The sequence below is a fragment of the Vulpes lagopus genome, chromosome 12 (assembly GCF_018345385.1).
Source record: "Vulpes lagopus strain Blue_001 chromosome 12, ASM1834538v1, whole genome shotgun sequence".
In the NCBI taxonomy this organism is placed as follows: domain Eukaryota; kingdom Metazoa; phylum Chordata; class Mammalia; order Carnivora; family Canidae; genus Vulpes; species Vulpes lagopus.
The window spans coordinates 3,378,289-3,392,007 of NC_054835.1; the positions used below are offsets into that span (position 1 = coordinate 3,378,289).

General features: G+C 40.9%; 2 protein-coding genes across 3 annotated transcripts; one reads left to right on the top strand and one right to left on the bottom strand.

The window, feature by feature from the left end:
- Nucleotides 1-1,079: 1,079 nt before the first annotated feature.
- HSPA5 (heat shock protein family A (Hsp70) member 5) lies at nucleotides 1,080-6,035 on the bottom strand. The gene is made up of 9 exons (XM_041726657.1): nucleotides 5,920-6,035; nucleotides 5,619-5,838; nucleotides 5,285-5,516; nucleotides 4,378-4,515; nucleotides 3,942-4,054; nucleotides 3,457-3,847; nucleotides 3,087-3,324; nucleotides 2,610-2,777; nucleotides 1,080-1,986 (listed from the first exon to the last, which is right to left on the bottom strand). Exons 2-9 carry the CDS (start codon nucleotides 5,738-5,740, stop codon nucleotides 1,424-1,426), a joined length of 1,965 nt encoding a protein of 654 aa, XP_041582591.1. The 5' UTR covers nucleotides 5,741-5,838; nucleotides 5,920-6,035; the 3' UTR covers nucleotides 1,080-1,423.
- A 259-nt stretch (nucleotides 6,036-6,294) lies between these two features.
- Nucleotides 6,295-12,848, top strand: LOC121472626 (hypoxanthine-guanine phosphoribosyltransferase-like). 2 transcript variants are annotated; one of them, XM_041723878.1, is made up of 2 exons: nucleotides 6,295-6,706; nucleotides 11,623-12,848. In XM_041723878.1, the coding sequence occupies exon 2, from the start codon at nucleotides 11,716-11,718 to the stop codon at nucleotides 12,370-12,372; it is 657 nt and encodes a 218-aa protein (XP_041579812.1). In that variant the 5' UTR covers nucleotides 6,295-6,706; nucleotides 11,623-11,715; the 3' UTR covers nucleotides 12,373-12,848. The 2 variants fall into 2 exon arrangements, with proteins under 2 accessions (XP_041579812.1, XP_041579813.1); XM_041723879.1 differs by lacking the exon at nucleotides 6,295-6,706 and adding an exon at nucleotides 10,317-10,485.
- Nucleotides 12,849-13,719: the final 871 nt, after the last annotated feature.

Genomic DNA, 13,719 nt, shown 5'->3' on the forward strand with positions numbered 1-13,719 from the left:
CATGCCATCAGGTTCCAGTTCTGCCACAGTTAGCAAATTAACCTTTAAGCTGGTTGCCCACCTATAAAATATTTATCCTTGAGCAGTATTGGGTTTATTAGTACCAGAGAGCCTGCTCCTTATTGATCACACAAAATTATCCATTTAGATCATCCCTTTCCTCAGGAAGCCAATCTAAGTAATCTTGAACCTCTTTTGATACAAATACTGCCTTAGATCCACAATTGTAGCAGGGCTTCAAGTAGTTTCAGGGTCACCATCCTAGACCCCACTTCAGACCAGTAAGGAAAAATTCCAGAGATGGAGATTCTGACACAGCAAAGGTTTTAAAATACATCTTTAGATCCTAAAATTATGAACTGAATCCAAGTGTATAAAGTTAACATCAGTGACCCATCACTCATAGCAAGTCTTAGAATTCTAGCAGCTATAAAATGTTAGTAATAAAAAGCCACCATAAAGTTTTAAAGGGGAAATCAGAAATTTCAACTATGTTCAAGAAAATTCCACTCTTGGACATTGTAAAATGGCCCTTGCTTATTAGGTAAGGCGGTTTCTTACCTTTCTTGCCCCCTGCTTTTAAGATTTATTTTGTGGGGGAGAGGGGTGCTGGCACAGAGGGACAGGGAGAGTCTCAAGCAGACTCGATGCTGAGCATGGAGCCTGACATGGGGCTCAAGCTCATAACCCTGAGATCACAACCTGACCCCAAACCAGAAGTCAATCACTTAGCAGTCTGCACCACCCAGGTGCCCCTCCTGCCCTTTTTTGTTTCTAAAGATTTTACTTTTGAAGGGGAGGAGGGAGTAGTTGGGAGGGGGCAGAGACAAGCCAACATGGGGCTTGATTGCATGACACTGAGATCATGACCTGAGCTGAAATCAAGAGTCAGATGCTCAACCAAGCCACCCAGGTACCCCCTGCCCCTTTCTTAAACTAGATTGTAAGGCAATTTCCCTGAAAAGTATTAGATAAAAATGTTTCTTTACCTCAAAACCCCAACTCCCTCCACACAAGTGGGAATACAACCTTGAGGCAAATGACTTAATTAGAAGCTTATCACAAAAATTAGACCAGTGTAAATAACAAACATTTATTGGTGTCACTTATGGTAGAAAAAGTTCCTACACCACATGTGCATGACGCAATTGTTAAATAGAACATTTCCAAGGTGAACACACGCCCTAAAACCAGCTTTTTTACCCACTTTTTAAGATAGCCAATTCTTCCTTTCCCCCCACCCCAAGACATGTGAGCAACTGCTAATGAAAAGCAGTAAACAGCCACTTGGGCTATAGCATTTTCAACTCCACTCCAAGGTGAAGATTCCAATTACATTCGAGACTTAAGTTCTCTCAATTTTCTCCTAACGAAAGTTCCTGAGTCCAGTATTTACAATATTACAGCACTAGCAGAGCAATGTCTACAACTCATCTTTGTCTGCTGGTTCCTCATCACCGGTTGGGGGAGGGCCAGCACTTCCATAGAGTTTGCTGATAATTGGCTGAACAATTTCTTCCAGTTCCTTCTTTTTAGCCTTGAAATCTTCAATGTCAGCATCTTGGTGACTTTCTAGCCATTCAATCTTTTCCTCTACAGCTTTTTCCATGGTCTCCTTATCTTCAGAGGAGAGTTTACCTCCCAGCTTTTCTTTATCTCCAATCTGATTCTTTAGAGAATAGGCATAGCTTTCTAATTCATTTCTAGTATCAATGCGCTCCTTGAGCTTTTTGTCTTCCTCGGCAAACTTCTCAGCATCATTAACCATCCTTTCAATTTCTTCAGGTGTCAGACGATTTTGATCATTGGTAATTGTGATCTTATTTTTGTTGCCCGTACCTTTGTCTTCAGCGGTCACGCGAAGAATGCCATTCACATCTATCTCAAAGGTGACTTCAATCTGTGGGACTCCACGAGGAGCAGGAGGAATTCCAGTCAGATCAAAAGTTCCCAGGAGGTGATTGTCTTTTGTCAGGGGTCGTTCACCTAGAAGTTACACCAAAAAAACACTTATTACTGACAAACATTAGTAAATCTGAATACTTACACTTCAGTCTGTTAGAGCTTACAGTGGCAAGGGCATGCTTATCAAGCTAAAAGTGGATATTGATCTATAAGGAGTAGCAAGTGAGACTATGTTACTACTAACCTTTTTTTTTTTATTTAAGATTTTATTTATTTATTTATTCATGAGAGACACAGAGAGAGAGGCAGAGGGTGAAGCAGGCTCCATGCAGGGAGCCTGATGCGGGACTCAATCCTGGGACTCCAGGATCATGCCCTGGGCTGAAGGCAGGCGCCAAACCGCTGAGCCACCCAGGCGTCCCTATGTTACTACTAACTTAATTGAACTTAATCTACATCATTATGAACTTTTCTTATTGCATTTTAAGAGCCAGCTCAGAAGTTATCTTTATAGACAAACAGTGCCAGATAGGTAGATAAGAACTAGATTTGGGGCTGACTCTACCAAACTGAACACTAGTCATATTGGGGAACCCTCATCTGAAGACAGCAGCTGTTTCTTTCTGTCCTCATTTCAATAGAATATATTAAGAAGTCATGCTATTCAAAAACATACTATGTCATTCACAAATGTAGGTTATTACCTTCATAGACCTTGATTGTAACAGTCGGTTGGTTATCAGAGGCTGTAGAAAAGATCTGAGACTTCTTGGTGGGCACCACAGTGTTCCTTGGAATCAGTTTGGTCATGACACCTCCCACAGTTTCAATACCAAGTGTAAGGGGACATACATCAAGCAGTACCAGATCACCTACAAAGGTAAGTTAACCAATGTTAAGTTCTAATTCAAGGGTCACAGGAGCACTACCAAGCAGTCTCCCCCTGAACTATTTAACTTTATCTTCTCCATCGTGCCATTTAATGCAAATCATTTCAGAAGGAGTGAATTAAAATAGCTGCTAATCATCTTGAAACTAACCCAGGTCTTGTCCTCAATTAACCCTTTATTAGCTGTGTGACCCTGCTGCTCATGTTCTATTGCTTTCTAAAGCAAGAGCTAATTACACTCTTCCTCTCAAGCTACTGAAGTACTGTGGAAGATGCTGTGATACTGCCATACCTGTATCTTGATCACCAGAAAGTACACCAGCCTGGACAGCAGCACCATATGCTACAGCCTCGTCTGGGTTTATGCCACGGGATGGCTCCTTGCCATTGAAAAACTCTTTAACCAGTTGTTGAATCTTTGGAATTCGAGTAGAGCCACCAACAAGAACAATTTCATCAATATCAGACTTCTTTAAGTCAGAATCCTCCAGCACCTTCTGGACAGGCTTCATGGTAGAACGGAACAGGTCCTAGAATAGGAAACACAATTATTGTGATGATACCTGTTCCACCCAGATATTGACTAAATATCTAAATGCAGTATCCTAAACACAGAGTCCAACTAGGTCTCATTAGCCAAGCAAAAAAAACAAGGAATATACCATATTTAGCTCTTCAAATTTGGCCCGAGTCAGAGTCTCAGAGAAGTCTTCTCCTTCATAGAAGGACTCAATTTCAATTCTTGCTTGATGTTGAGAAGACAGGGCCCGTTTGGCTTTTTCTACCTCCCGCCGGAGTTTCTGCACAGCTCTGTTGTCTTTCCTAACATCTTTGCCAGTCTTCTTTTTGTAGAGTTTGATGAAGTGTTCCATGACACGTTGGTCAAAGTCTTCTCCACCCAGGTGAGTATCTCCATTAGTAGCCACAACTTCAAAGACACCATTGTCAATGGTGAGAAGAGACACATCAAAAGTTCCACCACCCAGGTCAAACACCAGGATATTCTTCTCCCCTTCCCTCTTATCCAAGCCGTAAGCAATAGCAGCTGCTGTACTGTTAACAGAATGAGAAAGAAAAAAATGACTTAGTTAAGTTTACATTCCCCCTATTTGGCAAATATGCCATTAGTTCTGAATTTGACACTTACGGCTCATTAATGATCCTCATAACATTCAACCCAGCAATAGTGCCAGCATCTTTGGTTGCCTGGCGTTGGGCATCATTGAAGTAGGCTGGTACAGTAACAACTGCATGGGTTACCTAAAGAATAACAGGTAATTAAGTGTATATTATCAGATGGTTCAACTCTTATAGAAGTTGCACTCAAACCACCGCTTTAGTTTCTAAGACAATCTGCTGTTAGATGGGTAATTTTATACCTATGGATTTGCAAGCATTAAGTGGTAACATAAAGTCCCTAATATTTGTTGAGCCTACAGTAAAATATGCAAGTAAATTAAAAATTGATTTATGAATGTCATTCAGATTCAAGTTATTAAAATACTAAAGGCATCTACACAACACACTAAATACAAAAATAGGGAAAATAAAATTAAACTTAACATTGTTCTTGAAATATTTACCTTCTTTCCCAAATAAGCCTCCGCAGTTTCCTTCATTTTGGTTAGAACCATGGCAGAAATTTCTTCAGGAGCAAATGTCTTTGTTTGCCCACCTCCAATATCAACTTGAATGTATGGTTTAGTCTTCTTCTCAACCACCTATTTTAAAGAATGATCATTAATTTCAGACACAGAAGCACAAACATTTAAAACTTTAAAAAGAGGACTGAGTCCCACTTTCTCCCCCCCGTAGTTTGGTTTACTTTGGTCGCTTGGAGCTGAATATTGCCTAGAAATACTTAAGGAGTATGGATGCCTTATAAAGACAAGCCTCTTCGGTTGTTTGTTTGTTTTTTTTTTTTTAAGATTTGTTTATTTATGATAGACATAGAGAGAGAGAGAGAGGCAGAGACACAGGGAGAGGGAGAAGCAGGCTCCATGCCAGGAGCCGACGTGGGACTCGATCCCCGGGACTCCAGGATCGCACCCTGGGCCAAAGGCAGGTGCCAAACCGCTGAGCCACCCAGGGATCCCCAGCCTCTTCGGTTTTAATCAGGCTCTTTTTTTTTTAAATAAATTTATTTTTAATTGGTATTCAATTTACCAACATACAGAATAACATCCAGTGCTCATCCCGTCAAATGCCCCCCTCAGTGCCCGTCACCCATTAACCCCCACCCCCCGCTGTTAATCAGGCTCTTAATACAAACTATTCAGAATAGTCCTGTGGGAAGTGTCTTTATTTGCCGAGCTTACTTTGGCAATATTTGTAACATACCAAGATTACTCAATAAAAGTTATTACATGTACACCACGTTTGTATCCTTTCTGTTGTCTCAATTTTTCAGTAACTTATTATTCTTAAACACTCCGACCCCCCATCGCCCACTTTCTCTTCGGGTGAGAAAGAAAAAAAGCCCTATCGGACCTTGAAAGGCAAGAACTTGATGTCCTGCTGCACAGACGGGTCGTTCCATGTGCGGCCGATGAGCCGCTTGGCGTCGAAGACGGTGTTCTCGGGGTTGGAAGTGAGCTGGTTCTTCGCCGCATCGCCGATCAGACGCTCCCCTTCAGGCGTGAAGGCCACATAAGACGGCGTGATGCGATTGCCCTGATCGTTGGCGATGATCTCCACGCGGCCGTTCTTGAACACCCCGACGCTGGCGGAAACATCACGAAGAACGCAAGGAATCAGCACCGCGAGTCTCACGGCAGCCCAGGAGGCCACGCCCCATTCCCCCCTCTCCACAAACCCCACTCACCAGGAGTAGGTGGTGCCCAGGTCGATGCCGACCACCGTGCCTACGTCCTCCTTCTTGTCCTCCTCCTCGGCCCGCGCCGCGCCGAGCAGCAGCAGCACCGCAGCCACCAGGGACAGCTTCATCTTGCCGGCGCCGTAGGCCAGTGGGTCAGCAGTCAGTCAGGACGTCACGGGCAATCCAACCACAGGCCGCAGCACCGGAGCGCACCGAAATGACTGATCTGAGGGTACAAGGCCCGGGGTCAGCAGGAGCAGCAGACAAGGTGAAGGGCAGGTCCGGAAAGACAGGCCGCGGCGCTTACCTCTCAGACTCACAAAAATCCCCCAAGCCGATGAGTCTGTGATGTCTCAGCCAGCGTCGACCGCGCCGTCGCCGAGGCCGCTTATATACCCTCCCCCCAGCCCCGTCGTGGAGGCCACCGATTGGCGTAGGCGCTGCTCGTTGGAGGCCGCTGATTGGTCCAGGCCACCAAGCTGGCCGCCGCCGATTCGAAGCGGCCTCCTCCGCAACTAACGTCACAGCTACGCCCCCCCGGCGGACTCATTGGCGGCCGGTAGCATCCGACAGCCGCCAATGGGAGGCAACATCCGCCCCACGCGCAGTCCTCATTGGCTCAGCAGCTGTCTGTCTCTTATGCGACCTCTCACCCGGAGGCCGTTTCCGCTGGTAACGGCAGAAGTCCCGCCTTTACACTGGGCCCTCGGGGGCCGGGATTAGAGTGGAGTAGGTGATTCCCTCGAGGCTCTTGGTTTGGGTTCTTGGTTCTTTCTCCGCTGTTTGCTTGACCCTCCTCTCTCCTTCCTCTCGAAGCGGGAAGCGACTCTTCCTCTTCCCAGACCCCAAACCCGTCCCAAGCAGGCAGGTCTCAGCGTAGATGCTGTGATCACCTCAGAACAAATTTCTTTGCCCTTTATGGCCGCTACGTTTGGGGGTGTCCGAGCCTCAGGGCTTTTTGTTCTCCCGCCCGCAGCCCTGTCTGGAGCAGTGCCCGGCCGCGGATAGTGGCTCCTAGCCATTCTTTCGGCCCTGCTCTCCCTAGCCAGGTACTTTTGTCTATACCAGGTTTCTCCACATTGCCCTACCCCACGGTAAGTCACAGGCCTGGCCATAGTAACTCCCTCCTCACCCTGAGCCCCCCCCCCCCCCCCCCCCCCCCCCAGTGCGGCAACCCTCTGCTGAAGCGCTTATATACTAATGCCATCGCTCACACCCTGCGATGTATTATTTTTCTGGCTTGCCGCTCCTTGCCTTCTCTTCTGCTCATCCTTTTTTCCTCTGTGGCCCCGGGTTTTCTTTTGCAAGGCCTTGCTTGTCCTTTAGTCTTGATACCTTTCTAACTTCACTCTTCCTGGAAAAGGTCAGATTGTGCTTACAACCTGTAGCAAAAAAATAATAGTCTACTATTTAATTTAGACTTACTGTGTGCCAACCATTGTTCTGTCTCCTATGTCATTCGGTCCTTACACTTTAATACTTGGCATTTCCCATTTTCCGGATGAGAAATTTGGGACCGAAATATTAAATAACTAACTTAAAGTCATAGAGCTGGTGAGTGATGGAGTTAGAAGAGATATCCACGTCAGCTTAGCTCCATAGTCAATACTCTAAATTTTTTTAAAAATTACTAAATTCATTCAGCAGATCTTTTTGGAGCACCTACTATGGGCAGACCAGAAGCCTGATACAAAGTATTTTGAGGTGCTTACAAAGAATGTATGGGACATTGTCAAAATCAGGAACGGATGACTCCAGTGTTTTTCCACTAAATATATTCTTGAAACTCATGGGTATTCATAATACTACATCCAAATAGCACTGAAACATCTAACACACAGTTTACTAAGATGCTGAGCCTAGGAGTCAGTACTAAAGAATTTTCCTTTCTCAAGGTTATGCTGGTGACTCAGAATTGACTATGGAAGTTGCATCACCCTTTACAACAGGGCTTGTAATACTGCTGTAACACTGACCCTCTCTATAGGTTGCATCAGTTCACATCAAGATAGAAATCACCATCAAGCCACATTACAGCTTCATTTCAAGCAAACTTTGTGTATATAACATCCATTTACATCAAAAAGCTCTCAGTTTCAGCCTTGTCTATGATAGAGTAATCTTTTGCAACTCTTCTTTTTTTTTTTTTTCTTTTTCTTCTAAGATTTAGAAAAGTAATATCTGGCTAACTTTCAAAGGGAATGGGTATATTGGTGGTTGTAGTATTTTTTTAAAACCACGTATATTAGGTATATGTTAGAGTATATTCCAAAGTGCAATCACTTCTGGTTTGAATAGAAAAGTGCATAGATAAATCTAGTTTCCTGAATGTTAAATACCAATAATAGTATTGGTGCCAATTACCAATATTTAAGCACAATATTTAAACACTTGATGTGCATTATCTCTTTTAATTCTTATGAAAGCATTTATTTCTTTAACCCTTATTTTTAGAGCTAAGGAATCTGAAGCCCCAAGAGGTGGAGAAATTTGCCCAGGAGATCACACAGCTTAAAAGATTGCCAGGATTTGAGCCTTGGAAATTTGGTTTTTAATTTCTGTAGTCAAGACTGTCATCCTGATCTTTGGCTTTTTAAGATTTATGTCTTGTTTAGGATATAGAATAGTGGCCTAGTTTGCAAGTGTTTTGATAATGAGTGATAGACAAATGTAGATTTTTATCCAGTAATTTAAACCAGCTCATTTCACTTGTCCTCCTATGGGTAAGATAGTAGATTTCTATTTCTCATCTGATCTCAGAAAGCTAGGCAGAGTTAGGACTGATTAGATTTGGATATCACTTGGTTTCTAAATCTTCCTTTCTGAAAGGGAATTAAAGACATAGAACAGAAAGGAAAAGGAAAAGGCTTATACAATTGGCAAATTGAATGTTTTAGACGCCGATAATTGAGATTTTTCTGCATCCTTTGTTAAAGAAAATATTCAGCAAGAGATAAGGTACATGATCTTGGAAAAAAACAACCTACCAGAGCCTCAGTTTCTTCATCAATTGAATGTCAGAGATTTCTGTCCTGTCTCTCCTAGTGGTTTGTTTCAAGGACCAGATAAGAAACTATGTGAAGAAAAAAAAAAAAAGAAACTATGTGAAAGTGTTTGGGAAGTTGTAGAATAATAGAGATGCTACTAATCATGTGAATGTACTCTGAGAAGACATTTTATTTTATTTTATTATTATTTTTAGAAGACATTTTCGAACCTCTTCAAGAAAACCACTTCTTAAGGGTCAATTTTCTTTCCCCACTTTTTAAGGGTCAAGATTTCTTTCTTTTTTTTTTTTTTATTTTTAATTTTTTAATTTATTTATGATAGTCACAGAGAGAGAGAGAGGCAGAAACACAGGCAGAGGGAGAAGCAGGCTCCATGCACCGGGAGCCCGATGTGGGACTCGATCCCGGGTCTCCAGGATCGCGCCCTGGGCCAAAGGCAGGCGCCAAACTGCTGCGCCACCCAGGGATCCCCTCAAGATTTCTTTCAATGGAAAATAATGTTTGGTGATTATGTTGAATCTGACACATTTTTTGAAATATTTTTTAAAACGCTCTAATTACTCTCCTATATTGACTACATAGCTGTCTTTTTTATTAAGATACTGGGCCTCAACCTTCATTAAACAATTCAAGAATAAAACAAAAGTGTCTCCCTGATTCCTCAGCCCCTGAGCTAGGAACAATAACTGGGTATAAATCATGTAGCAGTTTTTTTGTGCCTTTTTTTTTTTTTTAAGATTTTATGGATATATTCATGAGAAACAGGCAGAGACAAAAGGCAAAGGAAGCAGGCTTCCTGCGGAGAGCCCTGGGGAGCCCATTGTGGGACTTAATCCCAGGACCCCAGGATCAACATCTGAGCCAAAGGCTGATGATCAACCACTGAGGCACCCAGGCATCCATTTTTGTGCTTTTGAAAGTGCAGTGTGCTATGCAATTAGTCTTCTTTGCCATAACTTTTTTTTTTTGTCTTTTTAAAAGTGAATCTTATAATTAATAGGGAAACTTCCCCACATACAAATGAAAAGTTGCAAGTAGTGCATCTTCTTTGTGTGTGTGTGTGTGTGTGGAAGGCATGTAGGAGGGCATTCTGTGTCAGTGTGATAGAGAGAAAAGCCCATGGGGTTTGAAAGCATAAAAACTAGAGAGTTCTGGTTCTGCCCCTTAACTAGCTATGATTTAGGGCAAGTCACGCTGTCTGAGGCTCTGTTTACTTGTCTATAAAATGTATATAATTTTGCCTCCTCAAAGTGGTTGTTATGATGGTAAAGGTATTTGATTTGTTGTAAAGCATTTTAGTTTTATACAGAAGTTTTAATTTTTCTTTTCTTTTTTTTAAGATTTTATTTATTTATTAGAGCACAAACAGGGGGAGTGCCAGGCAGAGGTAGAGGGAGAAGCAGGCTCCCCACTGAGCAGGGAGCCCAATGCGGGGCTCCATCCTAGGACCCTAGTAGGATCACAACCTGAGCCAAAGGCAGACATTTAACCAACTGAGCCACCCCTATGCCCCTAATTTTTCTTCTGTTTTATATTTTCCTTTGAAGTAAAATAAGCTAACTTTATAGAATTTGAGTGATAATATTTGATATTTATCTTAAATTTCTAAATTTTTAAAATAGGAAATACAGGGGCACCTGGCTGGCTCAATCAGAGGAATGTGCCACTCTTGATCTCTGGGTCATGAGTTCAAGCACCATGTTTGGTGTAGAGATTACTTAAATCCATATATATATGTATATATACTTAAAATGGGAAATATAAATGCATGGTATAAAATTTAAAAGACAAAACATATAAATATACAACGAACATAAGTTTGCCTGCCACCGCATCTCTAGCCTTATTCCTCTACACTGGTAAAGGTAAGCATTGTCATCACTTTCTTGTGCAACCTGGAGAGGGCTTATTCATATTCATACACAGTGTGTGTCTATGCCTGTTTTATAACTAGTGATGGATCATGGTACTGCATACATGGTTCTGCTTCCATCCAGTTAGCTATATTTCTTGGAGATTGTCACAAATCCACTGCCCCCCCCCCTTTAATATCAGTAGTAGCTACTCTTAATGGAATATTTACTATGTGCTGGATGTTTTGCATATCTTAAACCTCTGTTATAAATTGCGATATGAATACAGAAAGTATGTAAAATGCAATAGTACAGTATGAATAATCATAATATAAATCCCTAGGTATTCAATATCTAAGTCAAGAAAAAGAATGTTGTCAGCACTCAGAAGTCCTCACTTTTTCACCCCAACTGATCCTAATTCCTTCTTCCATGAAGAAGTTAACTTGTCTTTATTGTTACAGTCTTTAGAATTTTATCATTTATTGTATTAGCTTCTTTTTTTTTTTAAGATTTTATTTATTTATGAGAGACACAGAGAGAAGCAGAGACGCAGGCAGAGGGAGAAGCAGGCTCCATGCAGGAAGCCAGATGTGGGACTTGATCCCTGGACTCCAGGATCATGCCCTGGGCTGAAGGCAGGTGCCAAACCGCTGAGCCACCTAGGGATCCCCTATCGTATTAGCTTCTCTCTTCATTGCTATAACTTGATAAGCAGTAGATCCAGGCCTTTCACCTTCAGGAGTATCTTTTGTTATTATTGGTACTTGTATTTTCATATAAATTTTAGAATTAGCTTGTCAAGTTGGCAAAACAAACCTACTCTATATTGTTAAGGTAGAAAAATAAATTATTTAACGGTATGATAGTATACCATTATTTTTAAGTAAGCTTTATAAAGTCTTAAATCTTGACTTCTGTATTCTAGAATTGTTAAAAAATTGCATGAATTTAGTGCTTAAAATTTATCAGGAATGAACAATTTTCCATTTTGAAATGACAAATTATGTTACTTTAAGATGTTGAAATATTATGTAGCTGTTAAAATTGTTGATATCTATGTTTTTCAAAGAGTAAATTTTAAGTATATATTTTTTTTTATCTACATTTTCTTGTTATTTAAAAAAAAAATTCCTGTTTATCTATCAGGAACTTACCAAGCTTGAAAAACCTTTAAGAACTTAACACTAAAGGTAATACAGAAGAGAACTGCCCTCAGTCCACGCACCGGCCAGCTCCGTTATGGCAAGCCGAAGCCCCAGCATTGTGATTAGTGATGATGAACCAGGTTATGACCTAGATTTGTTTTGTATACCTAATCATTATGCTCAGGATTTGGAAAAGGTGTTTATTCCTCATGGATTAATTATGGACAGGACAGAACGGCTTGCACGAGATGTGATGAAGGAGATGGGAAGCCATCACATTGTAGCCCTATGTGTGCTCAAGGGGGGCTATACATTCTTTGCTGACCTGCTGGATTACATTAAAGCACTGAACAGAAATAGTGATAGGTCCATTCCTATGACTGTGGACTTCATTAGACTGAAAAGCAACTGTAGTGACCAGTCAACAGGGGACATAAAAGTAATTGGTGGAGATGACCTCTCAACTTTAACTGAAAAGAATGTCTTGATTGTTGAAGATCTCATTGACACAGGCAAAACAATGCAAACCTTGCTTTCCTTGGTCGAGCAGTATAATCCAAAAATGGTCAAGGTTGCAAGCTTGCTGGTGAAAAGGACTCCTCGAAGTACTGGTTATAGACCAGACTTTGTTGGATTTGAAATTCCAGACAAGTTTGTTGTAGGATATGCCCTTGACTATAATGAATATTTTAGAGATTTGAATCATGTTTGTGTCATTAGTGAAACTGGAAAAGCAAAATACAAAGCCTAAGATGAGAATTCAGTTTGCAAACATCTAGAATCCCATTGAAATCACTAGTGAAATAATCAAATGTTCTAGTTCTGTGGCAACATAGAGGGGCTTATTGCATGTATTGTCTTAAGAATTTTATCTATTTGGTATGTTTGTTAGAAATGTCATTTGCTGCATTACTGAAGTTTTTATTTGCACTATGAGCCTATAGACCATCAGTTCCCTTTGGGTGGATTGTTGTTTGACTTGTGAATGAAAAATTTCTTAAACCACACTACTGTTGAATGAAAATATTGAAATTGTATCTGTAGGAAACATTTAAAGAGAAAATATATTAGTATTTAATTGGTATTTTAATATTTATGTATTCAGGAAAAAACAAGTGATTGAATATTGTTAATTATACTACTGTATGTTTAGAAAAGAAGCAGTTTTTGTATCAATGACAGCATGCAAGACATGTTGTTTTATTGGATAAACCATGTGTCCTTGAATTATGTTAGTGTTTCAGTGGTATTAACTGTATTTCCCCAGTTGTTCAGATTATTTCTGGTGAGTCTTTGTCAACAGTTTATTTAAATACAAATCAATAAATTCCAAAAAACTTTAAAAAATAAATAAAAGTAATACAAGAGAACAAAAAAGGTCAGTGAAAGATGTGCAAGATATAATTACATTAAAGATATTTCATACATTATGATTAATCATAGGTTAAACCAAATACAGGTAACGCATAAAAATTTTACGTTGCATTAATAACATGACAGCTTCCATCAGTCTGGACATCCTCGATACTGATAAAGGATAAGGTTTTTTTGTTTTGTTTTAAGTGGGCTCCACACCCAGGACGGAGCCCAACACGAGGCTTGAACTGATGACCCAGAGATCAAGACCTGAGTGAGATTGAATCAGATGCTTAACCAACTGAACCACCAAGGCACTCTGGAAGAATAAGGTTCATAATAGATTTCACTGGGCTGAAGTGCAAACTGCATGATTTATGTCTCTATTCTATAGCAGTCTTTTTCTTCATTTTCAGTGTTTTCACATTTTAGGCTTTTATCTGTTGCCCTCAACTTAGCCAATAATGAAAAATTCTTTGGCAAATGTTACAAAACCATATTGAATGTGAATTGCTTGGGCCTTGGAAGGATCCCCAGGCAAGTGAGAGGCCCTAAATCATAAACTCCATCAGCTTCATAGTAAATCCACCTCTGAGCACTGCTACTATTTCTGAGCCTGCCAGTGGGGGCCAATGTAGGACAACCAAGGGCCCAGAACATGGAGTAGGGTTATGGCTGTAGCCTTGTCCTTTGCTTTGAACTGGGCTGTTCCAAAGGCCAAAAAGCATTTTATGAAGAAATA